General features: G+C 49.9%; 6 protein-coding genes across 6 annotated transcripts; 1 reads left to right on the top strand and 5 right to left on the bottom strand.

Annotated features, from left to right (window-relative positions):
* Positions 1 to 226: 226 nt before the first annotated feature.
* On the bottom strand, positions 227 to 1,565 carry BU24DRAFT_444198 (S-adenosyl-L-methionine-dependent methyltransferase). The gene is made up of 3 exons (XM_033530627.1): positions 1,346 to 1,565; positions 633 to 1,300; positions 227 to 526 (listed from the first exon to the last, which is right to left on the bottom strand). The coding sequence occupies exons 2-3, from the start codon at positions 1,189 to 1,191 to the stop codon at positions 318 to 320; spliced, it is 768 nt and encodes a 255-aa protein (XP_033379383.1). The 5' UTR covers positions 1,192 to 1,300; positions 1,346 to 1,565; the 3' UTR covers positions 227 to 317.
* A 1,079-nt stretch (positions 1,566 to 2,644) lies between these two features.
* BU24DRAFT_466781 (putative transthyretin-like protein) lies at positions 2,645 to 3,094 on the bottom strand (the record flags this gene model as incomplete). Its single annotated transcript, XM_033532397.1, has 1 exon — positions 2,645 to 3,094. The coding sequence occupies one exon, from the start codon at positions 3,092 to 3,094 to the stop codon at positions 2,645 to 2,647; it is 450 nt and encodes a 149-aa protein (XP_033379384.1).
* A 1,000-nt stretch (positions 3,095 to 4,094) lies between these two features.
* Positions 4,095 to 5,660, bottom strand: BU24DRAFT_413734 (uncharacterized protein; the record flags this gene model as incomplete). Its single annotated transcript, XM_033526173.1, has 2 exons — positions 4,095 to 5,560; positions 5,639 to 5,660. 2 exons carry the CDS (start codon positions 5,658 to 5,660, stop codon positions 4,095 to 4,097), a joined length of 1,488 nt encoding a protein of 495 aa, XP_033379385.1.
* A 7,641-nt stretch (positions 5,661 to 13,301) lies between these two features.
* BU24DRAFT_51943 (uncharacterized protein) lies at positions 13,302 to 14,254 on the bottom strand. The gene has a single exon (XM_033534354.1). The coding sequence runs from the start codon at positions 13,980 to 13,982 to the stop codon at positions 13,356 to 13,358; it is 627 nt and encodes a 208-aa protein (XP_033379386.1). The 5' UTR covers positions 13,983 to 14,254; the 3' UTR covers positions 13,302 to 13,355.
* On the bottom strand, positions 14,163 to 14,884 carry BU24DRAFT_51980 (uncharacterized protein). Its single transcript, XM_033534355.1, has 2 exons — positions 14,635 to 14,884; positions 14,163 to 14,585 (listed from the first exon to the last, which is right to left on the bottom strand). Exons 1-2 carry the CDS (start codon positions 14,729 to 14,731, stop codon positions 14,344 to 14,346), a joined length of 339 nt encoding a protein of 112 aa, XP_033379387.1. The 5' UTR covers positions 14,732 to 14,884; the 3' UTR covers positions 14,163 to 14,343.
* Positions 14,885 to 16,087: 1,203 nt separating this feature from the next.
* BU24DRAFT_413735 (uncharacterized protein) lies at positions 16,088 to 18,117 on the top strand (the record flags this gene model as incomplete). Its single annotated transcript, XM_033526174.1, has 4 exons — positions 16,088 to 16,199; positions 16,392 to 16,427; positions 16,594 to 18,052; positions 18,114 to 18,117. 4 exons carry the CDS (start codon positions 16,088 to 16,090, stop codon positions 18,115 to 18,117), a joined length of 1,611 nt encoding a protein of 536 aa, XP_033379388.1.
* Between the last annotated feature and the right edge of the window lie 3,535 nt (positions 18,118 to 21,652).

Raw genomic sequence — 21,652 nt, forward strand, 5'->3', positions numbered from 1 at the left:
ATCGAAAGACGAGTCTCACAATGGCTTGTGGGGGACCACAAAGAAAAGGCATTTCCATTTCTCGTTGTAACTGGAATAAGACACTGTCACTGTTTCTTTGGGAAAGTGTACATCGTGTGCTGTCTCGTCTTATGATCCATCTTTCTACATTGTTGGGCTTCAGTTAGATTTCCCATTTTCTGTTGAACTGGGTAGTACCATTGTAGTCAACATCATATCATATCATATCATATCATTATTAGCATAACCCGTACATACATCCACAATCACCCATCCTCCGCCCATCCCATCCCCTTCCCCACAATCGAACATCCCACCTACTCAGCCCCCGCATAAACGCTCATCTCAAACCCATTCGTATACGGCAACGTAACATTCGTGAACCCACTGTCCGGCGCACGCAAGAACGCAAGGAGGTCCTTATACCCCTCAGCGCCGGAGATCGTATTATCGGCCAGCACCACGGAGCCAGCGCGGAGGCGCGGGAGGACAGTCTTGAGTGTCGGGAGCGCGAGGGCGGACCATACTGCACAATTAAAGAATCGCTTTCGTCAGTTTCCTATGCAACGGGGAGGGAATTCGAGAGAACAGAAGAATGGAATAGTATGAAATGGAAAAGAAGAGAAACTCACTATCCAACAGCAACAAATCCACCCTCTCCGGCAGCCCCTCCTTCAGCGTCTCCAACAGATCCCCAACGCGAAGATCAACAACCCCCTCGACCTCCTCACCACACTCCCGCCAGTACCCCCTCGCGACATCCGCCTTCTGCTCCTCCTTCTCCGTCGCGATGACGGTCCCCGGTTTCCCCGTCGCGGCCATGTTGCGCGACACCGCGAGCGCGAGGTAGATTGTGCTGACGCCGAAGCTGGTGCCGGCTTCGACGACGTTGGTGGCGCGGAGCGCGGTCAGGAGTTGGTAGGTGAAGTGGCATTTGTCCTCGTCGAGGGCGATGAATTTGTCGAGCATGAGGGCGTCGAAGTCGGCTTTTGCGGTTGTGGTGGAGGTGGTGGAGGAGTTCTTCTTGTCTTCGAGGTCGCCGAGCACGGTGGAGGAGAATACTTTGCCGGTGGCGGAGAGTTGGGATTCTTGCTCGAGGGAGCGGGCGTGCAGGGTGGAGAGGAGGGAGAGGATGTGCTGGGGGGCTTTGAGGGGGGATGGGCTGGTGGTGGTGGGTGTGGTGGACGACATTGTGGTTGTTGATGTTTTTGCTAATGTTGAGATTCTACTGATGTCGAGAGATGGTGTTGATATTGGGTGAATGGAGGGGCAATTGTATTATCCTCAATTGCTTAAACACCTGAGAATCGTGAGCGACGACGAGAAGAGCGAGAGGAAGAGATACTTATATATGCCGTACTCGTATTGTAACTTTCACAGGAAAGTCAATTCCGAACTACTTCGAAAACCAATTGAACATGGTAGGTAGACAAATACATACAGGAATCATGCGCGCTCTAAGAACATTGGAAACATTAACTAACTAGCGCTGCAGCCGTTCCTCCATCCAAGTATGACTCCTCAATCGGCATCTCACTCGGCAAAGACCCCAATCACTCGCTCTTTTCGGCCTCAGCGGCGAATTGTTGTTATGTACGACATTTGGTCGGATTGCCGGAATTGGGATGTCGTTGTCGTCGTATGAGGGGTTGTTGGTGGGACGTTACGACAGGAGGTAGTTGCATAGATATATGATTGGATGACGGGGAAGAAACGATCGCCAAAGCTCTGGAATAATGGAAATATTTTGCGATCTGCCAAGGCTGCAGGCATGATTGTACATAGATAGGCGGAGACTATATGTGCTAATGTTTATATGTACATACATGCGTATTTGCTGTAACATACCTGTAGTCGACTAACGAATCCAAGTCCCATACTCCGTAGATCTCCACCACAACTCTCCCTCTCGCACCTCTTCCCTCTGACTACACCATAATCACACCTTCTCAGACCCTAAATGCCTATTCCCCAAAAAGCATGTCCATCCGTCCGTCCGCCTACCCGCGTAAAGCGAGCGGCTTACAACGGCATCTGCATATAAGTAACACCATCGTACCCTACAAGGAAGCTGTGAGACGAATCGGAGACATATCAAAGTCTCCACCGCAGACATGCAGGGTTAGAGTCATACGCAGATTATGTTTCTCCGGTACTTCCTCTTTCCCTTTTGAAGAGATTACAATACGATTTAGTTGCTAAATATTTGTTCTGGTCATATGTCGTTCCTGGCGGTATAGGGAGTGGGAGGGTGTGTGGTCCGGAAAAGGGTGTATGTGTGTGGTTTTCCGGGAAACATGCTTGCTATAGTCATGTGTAAGGGCATCAGCGGCGATGATGGTGACGGTCAATTAAAACACAAAAGGGTCGGGGATTGTTATAATTTCTCATTCGTATATCCGATCTAAGCTTCCAGGCACGACTTTTGTCATGTTTCTTGCGTTCGATTTGGGTGAGGACATCCAAACATGCATGTAGATGTCTTCCTTGCATTCCCACCTCGATTCCAACGAAACAGCATCACCAAACCAACTTTCACCATCTCAATGCTCGAGAAAAGCAGCCGCTGCCACGTATCCACAACACACTCCGCCAACATACCCAACCATCCACCCACACCATCCTCAATCCTTCCCCATCCATCTCACGACCCCCTATACGTCGTATACCCAAACGGCCCCAACAGCACGGGGACATGAAAATGCTCCTTCCGTTCCGCCATCGCCCTCCTAACCACGAACCTCACAACCACATCGTCGTAAAAGCTCTCCTCGACCCCGTTCTCCTTCCAGTACGCCCGCGTGTCGAACGTCAGACTGTACTGCTGGTCCGCCGCTGCGGCTGCGAACACGGCGTCCAGGGACGACGACGGCGAGGAGGAGGAAGAGAAGGCGGCGGCGGTGGGCGTCCAGGATGTGACGCGGCCGTCGGAATTGGTGGTCGAGGTGAAGGTTAGGGGGACGCTGGAGATGGTGGGGGGTGGGTTGTGGAGGGTGAGGGTTGTGGGGATTGAGGAGGCGGGCCGCCCGCGCGTCGTGTCGAGAATGTGGCAGGTTATCGGGGGCTTCTTTTCGGGGGATGTCGTGGTAGCCATTGTGGTTGTGGTTGTGGTTGTTGTGGATTGGGGGAGGAGGTGCTTGGATAGAGCTTCGATTCGGGACGTTGGGGTGGAGGATGGAGTTTGAGAGGGTGTCATGCGATTGCTGTGGAGGTTTCTATAGACTGAGTGGCGATCGTGATCTTGGGTGGTGGTTGTAGTTGTGGTCTCGAGTCCTCTATATCTTGTGGTTGTAATAGTGGTGGTGAGAGCTCCGATACTGCGATTGCTCTTCTTTAAAAGATGTCTAGTCGAATGGCCTCAGCAAATTGGTGGCAAGAAGGTGTCGTGAAACTGTAAGAGCGGTCAATGATGTGATATTTGAACGGTACAGCACTGGACTTACGCAAATGTCAAAAGTCGAAAGGCGGAGTTGAGCAATGGATGTGGTTGACGGGGACAGCTGCCCCGCTATATACCTGTGTGCCTGCCTACTACTGATTGGCGTCAGAGCTCCACCTCTACTCCATCGTCGGTGGTCTCCGGACCCCTCCAGATTCGCTGCCGTCGCCGATCACCGAACATTATATCTTAATGCTTTCCTCAGTCGTTGACCATTTCTATCTGAACCTGGATAAAACACTCCGTTTCCTTTGTGAATAATCAACATCATAGCAATCAGTCACGAATAGCATCTTCCAATCAAACGTCTGGTGAGATCAATAGATTCGTTGAGCTGTCCGTCCCTAAGGGAGGTGGTAATGAGCTAGATACATAGAAAAATAGTGCCTTGATCATTGCATACATCTGCAATCACATATCGCTTTGGGCATCGCGGTCCAACTGGGAAAGCCTGGGCCTAATCCCATTATATTCCTAAAAGGTGGTGGAGATACAATCGGGGTATCTCATAGAATCGAATAAGTAGATACAGTAAATAAAAAATTTGGTGTGCCGCTGTGGGCCTGTGATGTCCTAGATCCTAATGACACACGCTGTCGTGGCCTGTATACCGTAAAACGCCGTTATGAAAATGAATCTGCGCGCCGCGCCGACTTTAAAGCTCGCTCCTGTTGTCGTCTGAAAATGGGCTCTGCGTCCGCTTGGATGCGTGGCTCGCACGCTTGGACGCCTCTTCCCGGATCGGGCTCATGGGAGCACGAAGCCCGCTAGAGGATGACGTTGTTCGTTTCGCCATGTCTGGCCGGGAGGGCTCGATCGCGGAATTGTCCGAGAAGGGACTCTGCTCAGTAGCAGGCGTGTCCTGAATATCAGTGACCTGCGAGTCGCGGAGGAGGCTGCGACGAGCGCGGGAGTGGTCGTCGCTGTCGGACTCTGAATCCGAATCCATATCGGCCTTGCGAGCGCGGGCATGGCCAAAGCCATCGTCGGTCGATGTGGCAGAGATGTCTGTCAACGGTCGCATAGGAGGAACGAGAACGTCGGGCGCGATGAGCGTGTCTTCCGTCGCGGTCGATGTCAAGCTTGGGGTGCGGGTGGTAGTGGTCGTGGTGGTCGTGGTGTCTGCGGCGGACTTCTTCTTGGTGATGGTGAGCGCCTTGACCTTTCCGAGAGTGGCAGTGCTTCGGATCGAGTTCGAGGAGCTGAGCGAGGGCGAGGTCGAGACGCCTGGCATCTGAATGCGGACGGGCTTGACGGTGTGCTTAGGATCGATCTGAGGGACGGGAGGAGTCTCCAAGCCAGGCGTGTCGGTCGGCGAGTTAGAACCGCTCGACTTGACGCTGACGACGGCCGCCTTGCCTCGGACGATGGTCTGCGCGGGGAGAGGAGAGACGATGGCGTTCTGGCGGTACATGGTCGAGGCAACGCTGGCGCGGGCAAGGCTGGGTGCGATGCTGGTGCGAGCAAAGCTGCTGCGTACGTCCGTGTTGGTGGAGGCCATGGAATCGCGGAAGTCGGGGACGAAGAAGTGCTGTTCGGAGGCGGAATACGGGCTGCTCATACCAGTCGACGGAGACATGGCGGGAATCGGTGGGACGGGGGGCACGAGGAGGTCTGGAGATCCAGGTCCTGAGCGGTTGGTGACACCGGGGATGTAGGCGATCTGGATGATGTTGGAAGCGCGGGTGAGGACAGACGAGGCCATGGATGCGACCGTGTGCGTGGAGGCCCGGGTGTTTCTTCGGGAGATGAATTCGCTGTCTGCCTTCTCTTGCGTAGCCATGTCCACCTCTTGCCATTCTCCCTCGTCGTATGGCCGCCGACGGCCCTTGAGACAGAACTTCCAGACGACAAAAACCATGATTGCAACGAAGACGACTCCTCCGACCACACCTCCAGCGATGGCGCCTACGTTGGGACCGTCCGATTTCTTTGCGGATGAAGTTGGATCCATACTCTCGGCTATGCAGGATACGAAGGCGCAGCTATCGCAGCTCTCGGGAGTGTAGACGCACATGAAGCCCTTACCGCAGGGCTCCTTCATGGATGAGCATGATGGCCTCTCGGTTTTGGGGCATTCGACGCATCGCTTGAAGATGCTTCGCAAGACGTTGTCTGCATCTGCGGGTGGTTAGTGAGCAATGATTGTCCGATTGCAGCGGGATGATAAGGGTGATTGCAAAGTCCGGGAAAGCATACCTCGAGGAGTAAAAGCCGCCATGATGTGGACTGTAGCTGTGGATGTTGACGTGCAGCAGAGGTCCGGTTGGGTCTCTGGCTACACCGCGCAGCACCGGAGTGTACCGTGGTAGAGTGCGAGTCCGAAGAGAGGTAGCGACGAGATAGCGTCGAGGGAAGATCCGGCGGGGAGAAGATCCAGGACAGGATGATCAAGTCCAGTCGGAGGAAGAACAAGAAGCGAAAATAAGAATGAAATATTGGTTGTAGCGACGAAGGAATAGGAACCGTACGGTCTGGAAGGATAAGGATGGACAAGATCGGAGACGAGTGAAGGAACGGAGCGGAGGTGAGCGCTGTTGATCGATGGTCGATGGTCGATGGTCGCTGGTCGATGGTAGATCGTGAGATGTGGAGAGAGAAAGGCGATAGTTGGAGGTTGAAACGAGTGACTGGTGATTGACCAAGGTTATGGAGAGTGGTGGATTTTGGAGACCAGCGGCACTTCCTTTGGGGGTGGTGTTTGATGGTTACGGAGAATGATGGTGTTGGTGGTGGAGGTGTTGAAGGGTGAGGTGAGGTGAGAGGTGAGAAGGTGAGAAGGTGAGGGAGCAAGAAGGGTAGAAGGGGAAGGAAGGGAGGAGCAGCTGGATGGAAGGGTGTGGGTGCCTTTGACGCCTGGGCCGGGCGTGCCTGTGTCTACCAGCGAGTGGAGTGGAGTGGTGGAGTGGGTGGGTACTTACACAGGAAAGGGCTATGGGCTATGGGTGGGTGTGTTGGGTGAGATCAAGGGCAGACAAGGAGGGACAAGGACAAGGGAAGGGGCGGTTGGATGGGATTGGATGCAACAGGGAAGGAGCGAATGGGTTCACCAGATGGGATTCATGGCAAGGAAGGAACAGTTACAGGGAAGGAACAGGAAGGAAGGAAGGGGAGCTCAGCCCTCCACTTTCGGGTTAGCCAGTTTCGTACCTCCTCTTGGGCCTTCTTCTGGACTCTTGACTCTCGACTCTTCAAACAATTCCATGCACTGACTGACTGATTGATGACTTCCTTTTCCTTTTCTCTTTCTCTTTCTCTTTCGTATCCTGTCACTCGACTGTTCTACTTGCCTCACCTCAACAAGGGAAACTCCCCGTGATGCTGCTTTGTCGTTGCGGTTGTACATCCACAAGGGCATGTGCCAGCCTTATCTCAACTCGTCCTAGGGTGGACAGATTGGCAAAGACAGCCACAAGTCATGCATTTATCTTGCGAGATACTAACCCATTCACTCAACAATGCAATTATATCCATCTACCTATCCTTTCTACGACTTCAACAACCGCCATCATCTCTCAGCTGAGCCGTTGTTAACAGGTAGTGACAGTTCAGTATCTGAAAGAGAGTCGGCCGGACGCCACAAAAAGCCAGCCACGAGCCCCAAACCTAATCTATTTTCTCATACTACGCTACTACCACATCGGGGCTAGGTCCTTGACCACCCTAGTCACTCCTTCATTTCGGCTTCCATCCACTCCCAGTCTCCCGTTGATGTATCCTCTCTTTAAGACTACCACTCTTTGAGAGTGTTGATTCTTTGGTCCATTATGATAATAACTAAGGTCATGGACTGACTGAATACGACTACGAGGTAGCATCCATTGTATACGTCTAACTACGAGTACCGTACCGTATGTTGAACTGTCCAAGGGAACTGGAAGTGGAACTGGACTGACTAGGGCATGCGGGTGGGCGGCCCTCCCATGAAGCGAACCAGCAAGGGAACCAAAGGGTCTCTCCCGCCGCCATTGGCTGCTCTCCCACAATAACACTCTCTTACTATAGGTACCTCTCTCTCGTCTGTCACTATACTATAGGTTATCGACCATTAACACCGGCTGGGTAAATGTCTCTGCATCTTGACCACTCTATCTCTACTCTATTCCTCAATCAACCTCATATGGGCATCTGCCCTGGTCCAATATATCGATCCATATCCACTCTGTACTGCCTGTACTGCCTGTACTTACTCGTCTAGGTGTATCCTCCTGCCTTCCACGTGCAAAGTGGGGTGTTCAATTGCTGTACCAAAGCTACGTCCATATCATAACAGTGACACTATAGGTACATGTCACGCTCTATCGTATGTCAGTCTGCAAACGTCGTCGTCGTGTTCGTCTTCTGTTGCTATCCTCGTACTCGGGCATAATAATCATCACATCAAACGACGACAATACGAGAGGGGAGATTTTCCTCCACAACCTACGCACCTACGTAACCACTTCAAGTCTACTCGACTGCTCGTTCGCCCTAGCGGCTCCACTCCCAAGGGCATTTTCCTGTCGCGCCAGTCGTCAATCGCCGCGCGCCATCCCATCGCAGTCATCGCACACTGTAGACTGTAGGTAACTACACATGGCCGGGTCATCGTCACACCCGTCGCTGTTCTGTTCTGTTCTGTTCTGTTCTGTTCTGTTCTGTTCTGTTCTGTTCTGCAGCTTCTGTTCTGTTGAAACTTCCAATTCTTCGTACACCGACCCGACCCAACAATCCCGTTACTCCTCGCTCTCCTCCCCTTCACGAAAAATAAGGCCAACGTAGCTGCATCAACTAACTCTGACTTACATACTCCATACACACTACTGCATAACTATGTAGGTACCTAACCTGACTACTTAACTCTCCGGCGTTGTACACAGTAAGAGCACAGCACACACAACCACCGCCCCCCTCAACGGTCCCCACAATTCTCAAACTTCCGATGGGTTGGGGTGGGCAGTACTCCGTACAACAAGTTGGTTCCATTAATATTATTCAAATTCAGGAACACAGCAGAGAGATCGTCGCGATTCTAGGCCTCCCTTGATCCTCTCCTCGACTCTAGAACAGTAAAATAGTTACCCTACTCAACGGCACTTATCTTATCCCCCAGTTAGGCCGATGATTGGGAATCAAATCTTCCCCACGGCAACGTTCCCGAGCGAAGGATTACGACTACTCCGTACTTGCTGTCGTCAGGGAATTAAAAAAAAATCTCAAATCATCCAATTTCCCCCCGTCAGCCAACCACAGCGCATTATCCCGACGCTGCCGCATGATTGCAAATTTCCCCCCAACGCAACGCACTACAACGCACAGGTGCAAAAAGGGAACGAAGGAAGGGAAAGGTAGGGAGAGGGAATGACAGCGGATCGAGTCGGAGAATAATTTCTGTGCGCAGGTCCAGGTCGAGCCCGCGTTGATCCGCGGGATATACGTTCCACAGATGCGCGAAGGCGAAACCTGTCGGCGGTGCTGTGGTTGTACGGTGTAACTGATGGATGCGCTGCTGTGTTCCCGTAATCTCATCTGGCACTGAGGATGTGAAGATTTGGTGCACGCGTCTTTTGCTGATAGTTATTGCACGCAGCATTGTGGTTCTGTTCCTACGTAGTAGATAATCATACTCGTTCCCATCGTGCACTCAAGTGACAATCCATCGTAACCACTCATCCTCCAAAAATACATACATCCATCCGCCAACCCCATCACCAGCCCTTCTAGTCCTTCAGAAAACTATAACAATTCACCTCCATATCCATATTATATATATCAACACCCCTCACACCCCCCGCACGTCTTCAAACAATCCCTACCCATAAAACCATCATGATTACCCCTCGTAAATCGTAGATTGTAGATCAATGTCCATCGATCAATATGTGCATCATATGCCAACAACCCTAGATACATCGCTGACATAACAGCTCTCTTATACCCCACGCATCCCTTCCCCCGCCTCTCATATAGGGACACACACATATACTCCGCACTCCATACATGTGTATATGCCTCACAAGCTTCACCATGTATCTCACATCCCTTGAATGCTTACCCAGCCTATACGTGTCCCGCGAAAAACCTCCCCGGCATCTGGCTTTAATCACGAAGATGGCGAAGATGCTGGTTGTCAATTAACGTCTGACGGGCTGCGGGGTGGGCGGTGTTGAAGTTGAGTGTCTGGCCCTCATTCTCCTTTATCTGCCTGAAGCAGAGAGTACTGGTGTTTATGGTGGAAGGAAGGAAGGAAGGCAAGGAAGACCGACGACGCGGGCAGAATGTCCCTGTCGGTCTTTCTGACCTCTGTGGGTGTTTGTATTGTGGGGTGAAGGGGGGGGTGGAGTGGCTTGATAGACTGTTCCGAGGGGGATCGATGGGTTTCTGAAGGGTTTGAGGACGATGGTGTTGAGTTTGTGTGTTGGATGTTTGAGCTATTGTGTGTTGGTTGAATGATGGATGACTCCGTGAGTAGATGTAATGGTGCGTACTTTTGGATGTTTTCTTCGTTTCTAAGGCGTAGGGTTGGGTGTCACAGATGCTTCATTTCATCTTCATGATCACTATGCGTCCATCTGTCTAGACAATCCAAAGGTCAAGGGCAACTCAGAGTGCCTGCCCATCACCTTGCAAATGTCTTCCCGGCTGCTGTGGAGAGGTCGGTGTGTGTACGGTATATTCGGAATTAAGCGATGGTGAATGGCCCCTATCTTTATATGCTGTTGGTTAGATAAGATGGAACGTACAGTGCTTCGTCAAGGTACGTTCTCTTCGTTAGGGCCCGTGATTTGAAGCACATACCGCTCACGTGTAGGCAATGCTTGGATCAACAATCCAGGGGCCGAGCTATAGAAGAGGGTGTTTAATGTTACATGCTTTGAATGGAGAAGTCTTACGAGAGTGTATAATGGAGTAAATAACCAACCAACACATGCGTGTACATGGAAAATAGAGACAGAAACAAGAACGGACGGAAGAAAAGGAATGGTAACTGTTCACATGCTGTCTCTTATCTTCTATTTTCATTTCATAAAAGTACCATACTAATATTCGTGTGAAGGAATAGGGAGAGAGGGAATGGTATCAATACGCATCCAGCAAAAGCAAAAAGGAGTTAGACGTGAAGCAAAGGTACTTAGAGGTTCTTATGCCGGGTAGGTTTTGGATAGCGGATGTTCATGTCTACCTTCACTTCTTCTTGAGATCAGAGAGAAGGGGGAGAGTCCATGGGGGGGATGGACTCGAAATCGAGGATTTTTTCTTGTTGGAGGTTACATTTGCGAAGGAGGACTGTGCAGAAGGGGAATGGGAAAGGGGGGTAGGATTCATACGTATGTATTCAATTTCAGGAGTACGAAGTAGTTGGTCGGTTTCACAAATCGAGAGGGAATCAGAGTAGTAGCTAGATTTTTTTTCGATTTTACTTTTCCGTAGTTTCGTAATTCGTTGTAATTCTTGAACAGCATAGCACAGCTTGATATAGGGACAACACATAGCACTTTCCATTCACTGACTAGCATGCGTCCAAGGATCTTGAATCTCAGACTCCGTTCTTCTTTTTCGAGCCCAGTAGTTGGGTATGATTCTGTTCACATTTCCTTCTTTTCGCAGTTGCCGGACCGCCTAGATTGCATCTTCAGGGGTGTAATGCATTTGCCAATATTCGTGTTTACCATCTGAACCAGAACAGCTTTACACTACGCTATACATATCATTCCCCTTGTGTACTTGCACATTCTTAAAAAAAACGTGGGACAGGGAGTCATTCGGCGTTACAACAACGGCTAGGCAATGATAATGCCTCGCAGTCAATTGTCCGAAGAAGAGACTCAGAATCTACGAGTTGGGAGATCATACTCAAGCACAGACGATAGTTTTAACGAAGAAATTACTTAGTTGTAGTACGAGTGCCAGTCCTTTTCTACACCTTGAGTGAGTATGAATTCTATGTATAATGGTGACCTTGTTCGGGCCAGTGATGCTAATTAAATGTAACAGCAGACTCGAACCAGCGTTGGGAATATATGTCGACCTTTGTATTCCCTTATCCATCCATAATACGCGTTAAAGTTATCTCAGCCAATCCAAACGTTTCAGTAAAATCTTCGCAACTTTGTAGCCCCCTTGAAATCATCCCTCCCACAGTTCTCTACTTCCCAAATCCACCAAAAGATATACCTCAGAACTGCAAGATCGCAACTATTTATGCAGCCCAAATCCATCACTGAAACCCCCGCATCCGAGAAACTTTACTTTCCTCTCAACTGTCCTTCATAACTTTTCCACGGAGCGAAACCGTCTAGTTAGTCCATTCCAGAGTTGTACAATGTAAGGAACAACTAAACCAGCACTTTCCCCTGGTCTGTTGGATATTGTATCAACGTCTCGCTGACTTACTCGAAGCGTATCCGTCATGTTTTCGGAAAGTTTTAGGGACGCTCTTTCGAGAACTGGCTATGTGTTGTTATTACCATCATCTATTATATAAGAAGTGAGCGACCAATGTGACGGTACTTCATTCACTGCTCTTACGAAGTGCGTAGCAACGATTTCATGCAATCATTTGATTTACTTTCAATCTTGTTTCCAAACACTACCTATCTCCCACCTGGTCGAACCGCTCTCCTATACCTCCCTCGCGTGTCTGTCAGACTTTCACAGAGAAGTGGTCATCGTGTGTATGTACGTACATATATCCCACCGACACCATCTAACCCATTCACAACATCGAAACACAGACAGCCATTGCACTTATTGCTTCGTCATCATTCACATCACGTATTGCTCGACATCTCATAAACCCCATCTTGCTACATGTTCTCACAGGCAATTCTGTTAGCTGAGCTCTTTGGGAGGTAGTGATATCGTAAAGATCTATTGAAATGTATCGCTATGTATTGCCCTCGTTTCTTATAGACGAGTCTGATGGTGTACAGAGCGTTGGTATCGAGGCTTCTCGTCATGCTCGATCAATTCACATGCTATTCCTCTGCAGGTCGTTTAGTTTAATCATGGAATGCCATCATAATCACCGCTACCACTGCTGAGATCTGAAATTCACGCCGCTGTCTCCCCAGCAGAGTAGTTTATAATTCTTGGACGTTTCGCGTCTAGAAGGGGCCTGCTTGAAAAAATTGTGGATGTAGTTTACGTAGGAAATTTCTCCTGTGTGGTCTCTATTCTTGCGCGAATGAGGTACTATAGGATACCTGCTGCGCCTAAGATTTTGGTGTTTTGTGATAGTGAAGATGGGTGATCGGTACGTGGATTGGCGAGGTAGTTTTTGATGTGAGATACTGTTGGATTAGGGTTGGGATTGGAATGTGATGTTTTATTTATTTATTATTGAAACAGATGTTCTTGCGTTTAGTAGGTGTATAGATTTGATTGTACATGTGACGTCGATTTTTCAACTATTTTTTCAAGTATTTAAATGTGTGTTTATAGGCTCACGATAATTTTACGAAGTACATACAAATGGAGATGTTGTTAAAGTTACCAAACGGGCTACAGTCAACTTTCTTTTCGTCAATAATAATGACGAGATGTTGATGTAGATAGTATGAACCATGCATATCACGTTTGAAGCTGCAAAGGCTGATAATAATGACTTGTAACGGACCATTGAAGAACAGTGACGTTATTGTTTACTGGAAGCATACAAGTCTAAAAAACGATCTCGCGTGCCAAATGCGGACTCGGCTAAGGAAACCAGGGGTAGAATCGATAGACGGAGACAAGTTCTTGTACTGTACAGGACTAGACTACACAGTAGGTAGAAGGACTGTTGTAGAGAGGAATTGCGCTAGACGAATCGTGCGGGTATTGTAGCTGTAGCATGCAGGAGTAAGCCTAGGCGAGCCGTTGGGCGTATTGGATGGTCGTTGGTCTCATCGGGTCAGCCATAGATTGTTCTTTGCTGACGGGCTTGCATCTGGGTTCACAGTGCACACAAGGGCATGGAAGGATTTATTAGATTCTTTGGCGGACAGTCAGGCAAAACAAAGCAATGTAGATACCTAGATGGGCAAAAGCACCGCCGGGGTAAAGTACCGGGAGATGGTTGTTGAAACGGGTTCTTTGTCCGGGTTATGGCGCCATCGCCTGGCACGAGGAGCAATGTGACACAAGTCCTACCTATCGAGTTGGAGTTAAAAGTGCAGAATTCGAATGGAAAGAAAATTATTGGATTCGCCTTCACAGCGGTCCCGGCACACCTCGTAAGGGATGACCAATGCAGAGGCGAAAAGGGGGAATTTGCCATCTTGCGTGTCAGTAGCAACGGCGTAGAAGAAAAACCGGAAGACACTAGAGTTACTACTGCGTGGCAGAATTGATCAGTAGGAACGACATGGAAACATTTGCTCGTTCTTGTACGAAGATTGCTCGTGCCAGAATGGTGTCTCTGTAGTGTGTACTCTGTAGATGATGGTGTTGAAAGTGTAGGTTTGTTGTACGAGTAGGGATAAGTGTGTGTCATCGGCGATCGCGGCTCAACCGGCGAGGTCCAGAGATCGAACGAGTGGTCCTGCATCAGCCCAGCCAGCGGATGGTTCAGTCCCAGCATTTCTCCCCCCCTTCATCCTGGTTGCGGTAGTTACAAGTCATTGAGGGTTGCACCAGCACATGTCGCAGTCTCAAGTGCCCTCTTGATCTTGATAGAGAACAATGAAGATTGTAGATAGAAGGTCGTAATACATGGCTGGATGGTAACTACTAGTACTCCGTATTTGGAGAAGATTCGGACCTTGAGTACAGACCTGACAGAACTGACAGACCCGTGTGTGTTTGCCACGCGGGATTTTGGCGCTGTCTACGATGCAATGCAATGCAGTGCGATGTGGACTCGTTTCCAGAGTGTGTTGTACAGCACTGGACTAGGTTGTACTCGTAGTCTCGCACTGCGGTCACTGTATTTTAAATGACATCTAAATGATATCTAAATGACAACAATCATGGTCAAAGGAGACTTCCCAATGGAAATCGTGTGGGGAATATCCAATTGCTTGGAATAATGGATGGGTATGTTTTCTACCATCCCTCCTTTGCCGGGTAATCGAAAGCGCACGATAGCGACCACAATAGGTCGCGATGGCTTGCGATTCGGACGATGATTGCATGCCCGTCTCCAACAACCTTGTGGACACGAATAGGACACCAGAGGAATAGTCTCCTACCCGTCTGGGTAAAAGATCGGCAAGGCGGTCAGTGGAACTTACCAATCATCGCCCCCGTGTATTGCGCCAGGACGGCAACGACGGACGGACCGTCTAAGACTGAAGAGAGGATGAGACGATTGAAGACCGAGATCATCATCGGCGGTCGACTGATGGGAGAGGCTGAGACCTAGACTGACGACTGATGGATGAGGAGATGGATGGGTGGGTAGTTAAGACTTGAACGTTGTTGTAGTCGTAAATGAAGTATCAAGTGAGTATGTATTATTAGATGGTGGTGTAGTTCAGGTAGGTAGTTGTTCAGTAGGGTAAGATGTAGATGTGACTACGAGCAAACAATTGTATGATGGTGTAGTCAGTTAGATGGTGGGATAAAGGCGTAGTTAAGGTGGGTGTTGTTGTTATTATTAATTCAAGAGGAGGTGGATGGGATGAAAGTGGAATATTTAATGGGGAGAAAGGGAATGGGAATGGGGAGGGAATTGCCAAGAAGTTACGGGTGACATCACGTGAGGGTCTTGCGTCACTCCCCTTCTTTTCCCAGAATTTCTTCCTCCCTCGAACAACTTCGTCACCACTTTCGTCATTTCTGTCCGACTCCCTCCCTCACCCATCCACCCACTCAATTCACCACTCGCCATCATCATCATCGTCCCACGTCCCAAAGGGCTAAGCAGAGCCTCACATCTCATCTGTACAGTGGTACCACGATTCTATTCTACCGAAAGGTCATCGCCAAAGTACCGTCGACGTTCCACTACCCCGTCGATAATACTCTTTCCTCTCCTACCAACTGTCACTGTCGCGCGCGCGCGTGCTGTCTTTTGCCAGTTTCGCTCGCTTGCAGAGTCCGCAGACAGAGAGCGAGCGAGAGAGAGAGAAAGGGGGCCCAGGCAGTTTTTGAACCGACGTCATCAACCCAACAACCACCTTCCCCCCCCAATCGACACACCTACGTCGTTCCCTCCACACTTTCTTTTCCTCGTCTGCGCTGTCCTGTCTGATTCTGTCTGGCTGTGAAGCACATTCACCAAACAGTTCAATAATATTATTCTACCCGGATCGAGCTGAACCCCGCTCTGCCCGTGTCCTCCCTGCCGTCGAGTGCAAGGTACGTTCTATGCGCCGCCCCAATCTATCCTTTGATCTTCCTAGTCTTGTCGTCGTCGTTGTGGGTGCGGGTGTGGATGCGCGTTGCTGCTGTCGCTGTTGCTGCACACTCTGCCTCCCTCCCTCTCTGGACACACCCACAGTACTTCCCTTCCGCGGCGCGTACGAGCCTGCGACAACAACCTCAATACCCACAAACTGCCTGCAACCAGCCTCCCTCTCTCATTGTCGTGCGCATTCGTTTCTAACCGTCCAAGTTGTGTTTTAGGCCCCGTACCGTGCCGTCCACCCGTCTACAACAAGTTCGTGTGAGAGTTGAGGAGTTGAAAGGACCGAAGTTTTCAGGGCGATCTCTCTCAACCATCTAACTACGTCACCACCCATAATGGCCGCCGTCACCTCAAGACCAGCGAGCATTCCTCCACAATCCAACTCAAGGATGTCCTCTTCGCCCAAGGACAGCAAGAAGAAGATACCCGTTGTGACTAAGACAGAAGGTGTGTATACCCTCATGCGATGATCGCTACCTTTGTCATCGCCGCCCTGCGCTTCACTGCACCATGCTTTGCTAGATGCCTACGCTGCTGTGCAAGCATAGTATTGTCGTCGCATCGTCATTGCACCTCTGCAGCTATTGCCAGCCTTCGCTGCGATGAACTATAATGGTCGCTAACAATGTTGTCGCATAGAACCTACCAAAGTCGAACCTGCCTCGCAAGAAAAGCGTAAGTCAAGTCCACTTGCCCGTCCCTTTCGCTTAGAAATACAACCGTCTTGTCGTACCCATCCTCGCATGGACGTCATCGATGGACCTCCTCCACCCAACACTGTTTGTTGTCAATTGTCGTCGCCGTTGTCGTTCGATCGAAAGCTAACACTGCAGGATGGTAGCTTCCACTTCAGAGGCTGCAACTTCACAGGCTGAGAGCAAGACTGCCACCTCGAACGCACCCCTCGCACCTCCCCCTCGACCAACCACGTCTGCAGCGGAAGGTGGCGACTACTTCAGCGGCGTCCACCACAATCCCTTCAACCTCGAGCCGAATGTCTTCGAACAGTCCTTCGGCAACCCATCAGTAGAGACTCCAGGCCGTACCGTTCTTCCACCAGTCGCCAACATCACATCACCCTCGCCTCTCCCCGGCATCACACCTGGGTGGCAGTCATTGCGAGCCGGACCTCTGAGCCCTGCCATGCTAACTGGTCCGACCAGCCAGACTGACTACTTCAGCGAGTCCTTCCGCGGTTTCCCTACACCCAACGAATCTTCCTTGCGCACAGGTCTCACACCCGGTGGAGGCGGGTCTATGTTCCCTGCCCCATCACCCAATACACAAGCGCTATTCAACTTGCAAAGTGGAGGTGTCACCCCAAGTACTGCCGACTTTCAACAATCTGCTCTCCGCGCGGCTGCCCAAGCAAGCCAGAACAAACCCGCTGCTACCACAGCTCCCACGTCGCAACCTGAGGTCGTAACAGCAGCCATGGACCGACAGAGCAACTTCCAGACACAGCAACCTCCGGCACCACGCCAACCCACCGATCCTTATGCCAATCATGACGTTAGCAACGCCGCCAATGATCTTCTTTCATTTGCAACACAGAATGGAACAACTGGTGCACGCAATGGGGCATCGAATTATCCTATGACGACACAGGCGCCGTCGAGCACCAATGTGGGCCATATGCCTGTACTTCCAGTCGGCCAACCCTCACGGCGAGACACCAAGGGCTCCATCAACAGCATGGGTTCCGCTGAAACGGGTGACTTCTCTGAGAGCGGAAGTGAACATGCCAAGCCTAACAGCCGACCATCACGCAGCAAGAAGGGTGCCGCTAACACTAAGCAAGCTGCTGGCACGAAGCGGAAAGCAGACGAGGCACCAAAGGGCGCAAAGAAGGCCAAGTCGGCCAACGACGGCATGCCTGACATGGACGAGGATTCTGAAGATGATACCAGTCCAAAGCCAGAGGACGAGAACGGCAAGAAGATGACCGACGAGGAGAAGCGCAAGAACTTCCTGGAGCGGAACAGGGTTGCCGCTCTCAAGTGCCGACAGCGCAAGAAGCAGTGGTTGGCGAACCTTCAGACCAAGGTTGAGTTGTTCAGTACGGAGAACGACGCCCTTTCTGCCACCGTCACTCAACTCCGCGAGGAGATTGTCAACCTCAAAACTCTCCTTCTCGCACACAAAGACTGCCCAGTGTCTCACGCTCAGGGCCTCAGCGGTATGAACATGAACACATTCCTAGGCGGCGAGGCAGCTCACCAAAATCCCTATGGCATTGCCCAAATGCCGAATGGTGTACAAATGGGCATGCCCAATATGGGAGGCCAGATGCAAGCTCGGTAAGGATCTCTCATCAACTTTGCGTGATCTTGGGGACCAGTTACTAACTCGTTTCAACAGTTAGGAACGCTTCGATTTATGGAGCCCCTATTCAGACTTGGAGAGAGAAACATGACATCCGAGCTCTGCGAGTCGGATGATCTGAATGAAGATACGATCCGGACTATACCCTTGTAATTCAATGCCTTTTCACCCTTCACCTGTACAACCGGACATAGGCGTATCCGCACCTCCACCACGACATTCTTCTAGCACACCTTCACACCTGCGGCGCAAACATTTCTTTCAGTAATCTCTAGGTCGGGCTGTAGATAAACTGGCGGCTTGATTCATATTGGGGCGTTGATGGCGCTAAAAGAACTCTGGCACCGGTTCATTCATCTACCTGGTTGGTGCCTCTTTCATTTCCTCAGGTGCGCCTGCGTCCACGATACGTGGGGTTTCACCTATACGAGGAATGTTATGGCGGCGCACTAGGTACGATTTTATTGGCATCGGGCCTGGGAAGCTTCGGGCGCTGTTTGATATATTGCCCGTTCTCCCGTTTCTCTCCTTTTGCATGCTTACTTCTCGGAGTTAGCCTTTCCCTTCCCTTTCCTTCAACACCTGTCTTCCTTCTTATCTTGGTCTTCTTCTCAAAATATGCAATGATAGGGTTATTGGACGCTCGGCGTGTTAAAGGGATACATGGGTTTACCTACCGTTTTGGTTTGTCTTCTTTTTTTGTTTTGGTAAATCTATACCACGTAGCGGCACGATTGGCATGAGTTTAGATGTCGTCGGCTGTATCTTTTAGCGTGGGTTCGTGCTTCGCATGTATGTGTAGTCGCAAATGAGATGATTTTTATTACAGCTTGGATTCCCTTGAAGTGTTTGTGAAACTCGAATCAATGTCCCTACGACCTAGATTAACGTTGTTGCACCGTCGAATAACAAATGGAATATCTCCTTCCACCACATGCTATCTCTGGGTTGCCGTCATGGAAACCTTTCATTCGCCTGTCACGATGCAATCGCGAGGAGTGTACAAGTGGGGGGTCGTGAGAGGGATCGTTGGGCTTTATGGATTTCTGTAAGGTGTCGTGCCTTTGGGCGCTGTTGGGTTTAGGTGTCGAGTAGACAGGCAGAGAGAGATGTGTGAAGCCTCTCCTTAATGGAAGGAATAACAATTGAAGTCCGTCGAGGACTCCAGGAGTATGTTTTATCGATAGGAGAAGTGGTGCGTTGACTGTTGATGGGGTGGCCTTTTCCCTTCGTGATGAGCCTGAGGGGAGGGATCTCAGGATGTTAGGATGTGCAAGAAGACGAGCAGGCATGAGGACCTATGATAGCGACAGTGTTGAGGGGAATCTTTCGAATCCGGGAAGGAGATCGAGGATGGAGCTGGCGGTCACTGAACTTCATTATGTGAAGCATCCGCAGGCTAGTGGGTGGAGTGATAAAAGGGAAGTTGGGAGATATCTATCTGGAACGATAGCTCTCTTCTTGCTGTCGTTTGAATGGAAGTGTGCAGGCATGGTTTGTAAGATAAGTTCTCAAGGTCATCATCACTCAGCTTATGACTGGCTTCAATGATTTTAAGGCATGATTGTGTTTGAATGTGAAGTGTGCTCGACTGCAACATGGTTTGACAATCATCTCAACCCAGACTCCCTACTCCCTCCGTGTTGTAGATCAGCTAATTGTGTATGCAGGACATGGCTTATAGTGTCATTATCGTGTAGCCAGGGGCTCATTCACCAGCACCGATACAAGCTAATCCTATCCGGGTATTCCGCAAGATATAAACGGCAACCCCAAGGTTTCTGCGGTGATTTCTTCCTGAAGCCAGACTCGAGCATACGAGATCGAATGTCCCGGAAAGCGGAGAAGCGATTTCAGATGAATCTGGCTTCGGAAAATATATATGTCGAGAAGGATGTCTGTTGGAACGGATGTTGGGATTCCAGGCTTGTGGGTGACTGTAATCTGATGCTTGATATTGTTAAAGGTGATAGGAACAAATGAAATCAGTTTATCATGATTTTCCTGCGCCGGTTGAGATTACATTGGCGGGTCCGGGAAGAAAGTCTTCGGGTCTTTCGGGCGAGTCGGGGATTGTCACTGATGAGGCGCTATGTTTCCCGGCTTTCTGGAGAGCCGCTGGATTGTCCCAAGGTTCCCGGGGATTCTTCCTGTCTGGTTCCGAAAAGAAAACACGTTACTCAGGGTGATTGGCTTGACTATGCTGCTCAGAAATCGTGAGGAAGAATGTGTGGTTTGAACTTCTATAGAGAGGTGAGAATGGCATGGACATCGATAAGAGGGAATATGGAGACAATAGTTCGTCGAATGTCTTCATCACGCCTTAGTATTCTTACTGGGTCATGATGAGTCTATGTTGATCAATGCCAGGACGTCAACCCGAAACTCTGGAAACATGCAGGGACTCAATGAAGCTCACGTTGCTTCAAGCTGGGGATGTTAGAGTATGTAGATCGGTGAGATCGTGGGGATGTTGAACTCTGGAGAAAGACGCGATAGTGGACTAGATATGATATGGTACAGAGGGTTAGCACGTCGGGCTGACTACCTGCTAACTTCATGTATCTTCTATACCTAAAGTGTCTACTTAGGAATATACTGTAGCTAGTAGACAATCTTAACTGCTTGCAATAAACCTTGCTAAGGCACGGTTATAGGCATAACATATTAGCATAGGGCCAGCCTGACGTGCCAATCCTCTGTATAACTCGGGAAGAACGTAAGTAGTTAGGAAGGAGTAAAACTCCCACAAGGAAAACCTAGATCAGGTGAGCTTTAGACAAGAGTACTTTGATATCAAGGTTCACGAAAGCGTTAAGATGAGGCTGAGTCTGGCGAAGCAATTCTTGGCCATGTTCACGGATAGCCCGAGTAAAGTAAGGTCATCACCCGATAACGCCATACCCTTCTTGCAAAGTATTTCTCCTTAATCAGTTCTTCGAATGTAACGCAACCCAAACGGTAAACACTTTGACGTCATCTGGCATGTCTCGACGGAATCGGAAACAAACCTTGGGCCATTCTCTCCGTTGATTCTTTTGACGATATCAACATCATTGTTAAACCAGAATTGAATGGACTGTCGTTAGTAGCACGAAGCCAGAAGAGTGTGCTGTGGGGTACTTCAACTTCCGCTCCTCCATGGAAGACTCGGCATGACTCAAGCATCGCCTGATGGCTCTCAAGAAGGCAAAATTGTCTGTGACCGCGGCCAACTTTCGGTCGCATGCTATGACAACATTGTCAAATTTTCGAGATTGTCATGCATGGTTCACGTTGCGGTCTTTTCGGATGTCCGAAAAGGGTAATCCGCACACCATCTCTCACATTCTACCCCATCCCTCGCCAGCCTAAGCCTGCACCATTTCTCCACAAGCAATTGAGATGGGGAGTTTGATTGGGGAACTTTGCGGAGTTAACACGTGCTTTGCTTCTTGGTATTCATCAAGGTAACATGCTCTAGGACGCTAGAGCAGCCGATTTTATGGATCCAGGCACGCCTTGGAATACAGGATTCGATTGCGGCGAATAGGCCTGCGGGATGCTGTATCGGTACTTGGGTTGGGCATACATAA

Source organism: Aaosphaeria arxii, assembly GCF_010015735.1.
Source record: "Aaosphaeria arxii CBS 175.79 unplaced genomic scaffold BU24scaffold_10, whole genome shotgun sequence".
NCBI classification, from domain to species: Eukaryota; Fungi; Ascomycota; class Dothideomycetes; order Pleosporales; genus Aaosphaeria; species Aaosphaeria arxii.

Bases quoted from the DNA above. Each gene is read 5' to 3' on its own strand.
- BU24DRAFT_444198 (XM_033530627.1), bottom strand. From the start codon at position 1,191: ATGTCGTCCACCACACCCACCACCACCAGCCCATCCCCCCTCAAAGCC. The intron at 527-632 runs GTGAGTTTCTCT...TTAATTGTGCAG, and splicing joins GGATTTGTTGCTGTTGGATA to TATGGTCCGCCCTCGCGCTC.
- BU24DRAFT_51943 (XM_033534354.1), bottom strand. From the start codon at position 13,982: ATGCTGGGACTGAACCATCCGCTGGCTGGGCTGATGCAGGACCACTCG.
- BU24DRAFT_51980 (XM_033534355.1), bottom strand. From the start codon at position 14,731: ATGATGATCTCGGTCTTCAATCGTCTCATCCTCTCTTCAGTCTTAGAC. The intron at 14,586-14,634 runs GTAAGTTCCACT...GACGGGTAGGAG, and splicing joins ATACACGGGGGCGATGATTG to ACTATTCCTCTGGTGTCCTA.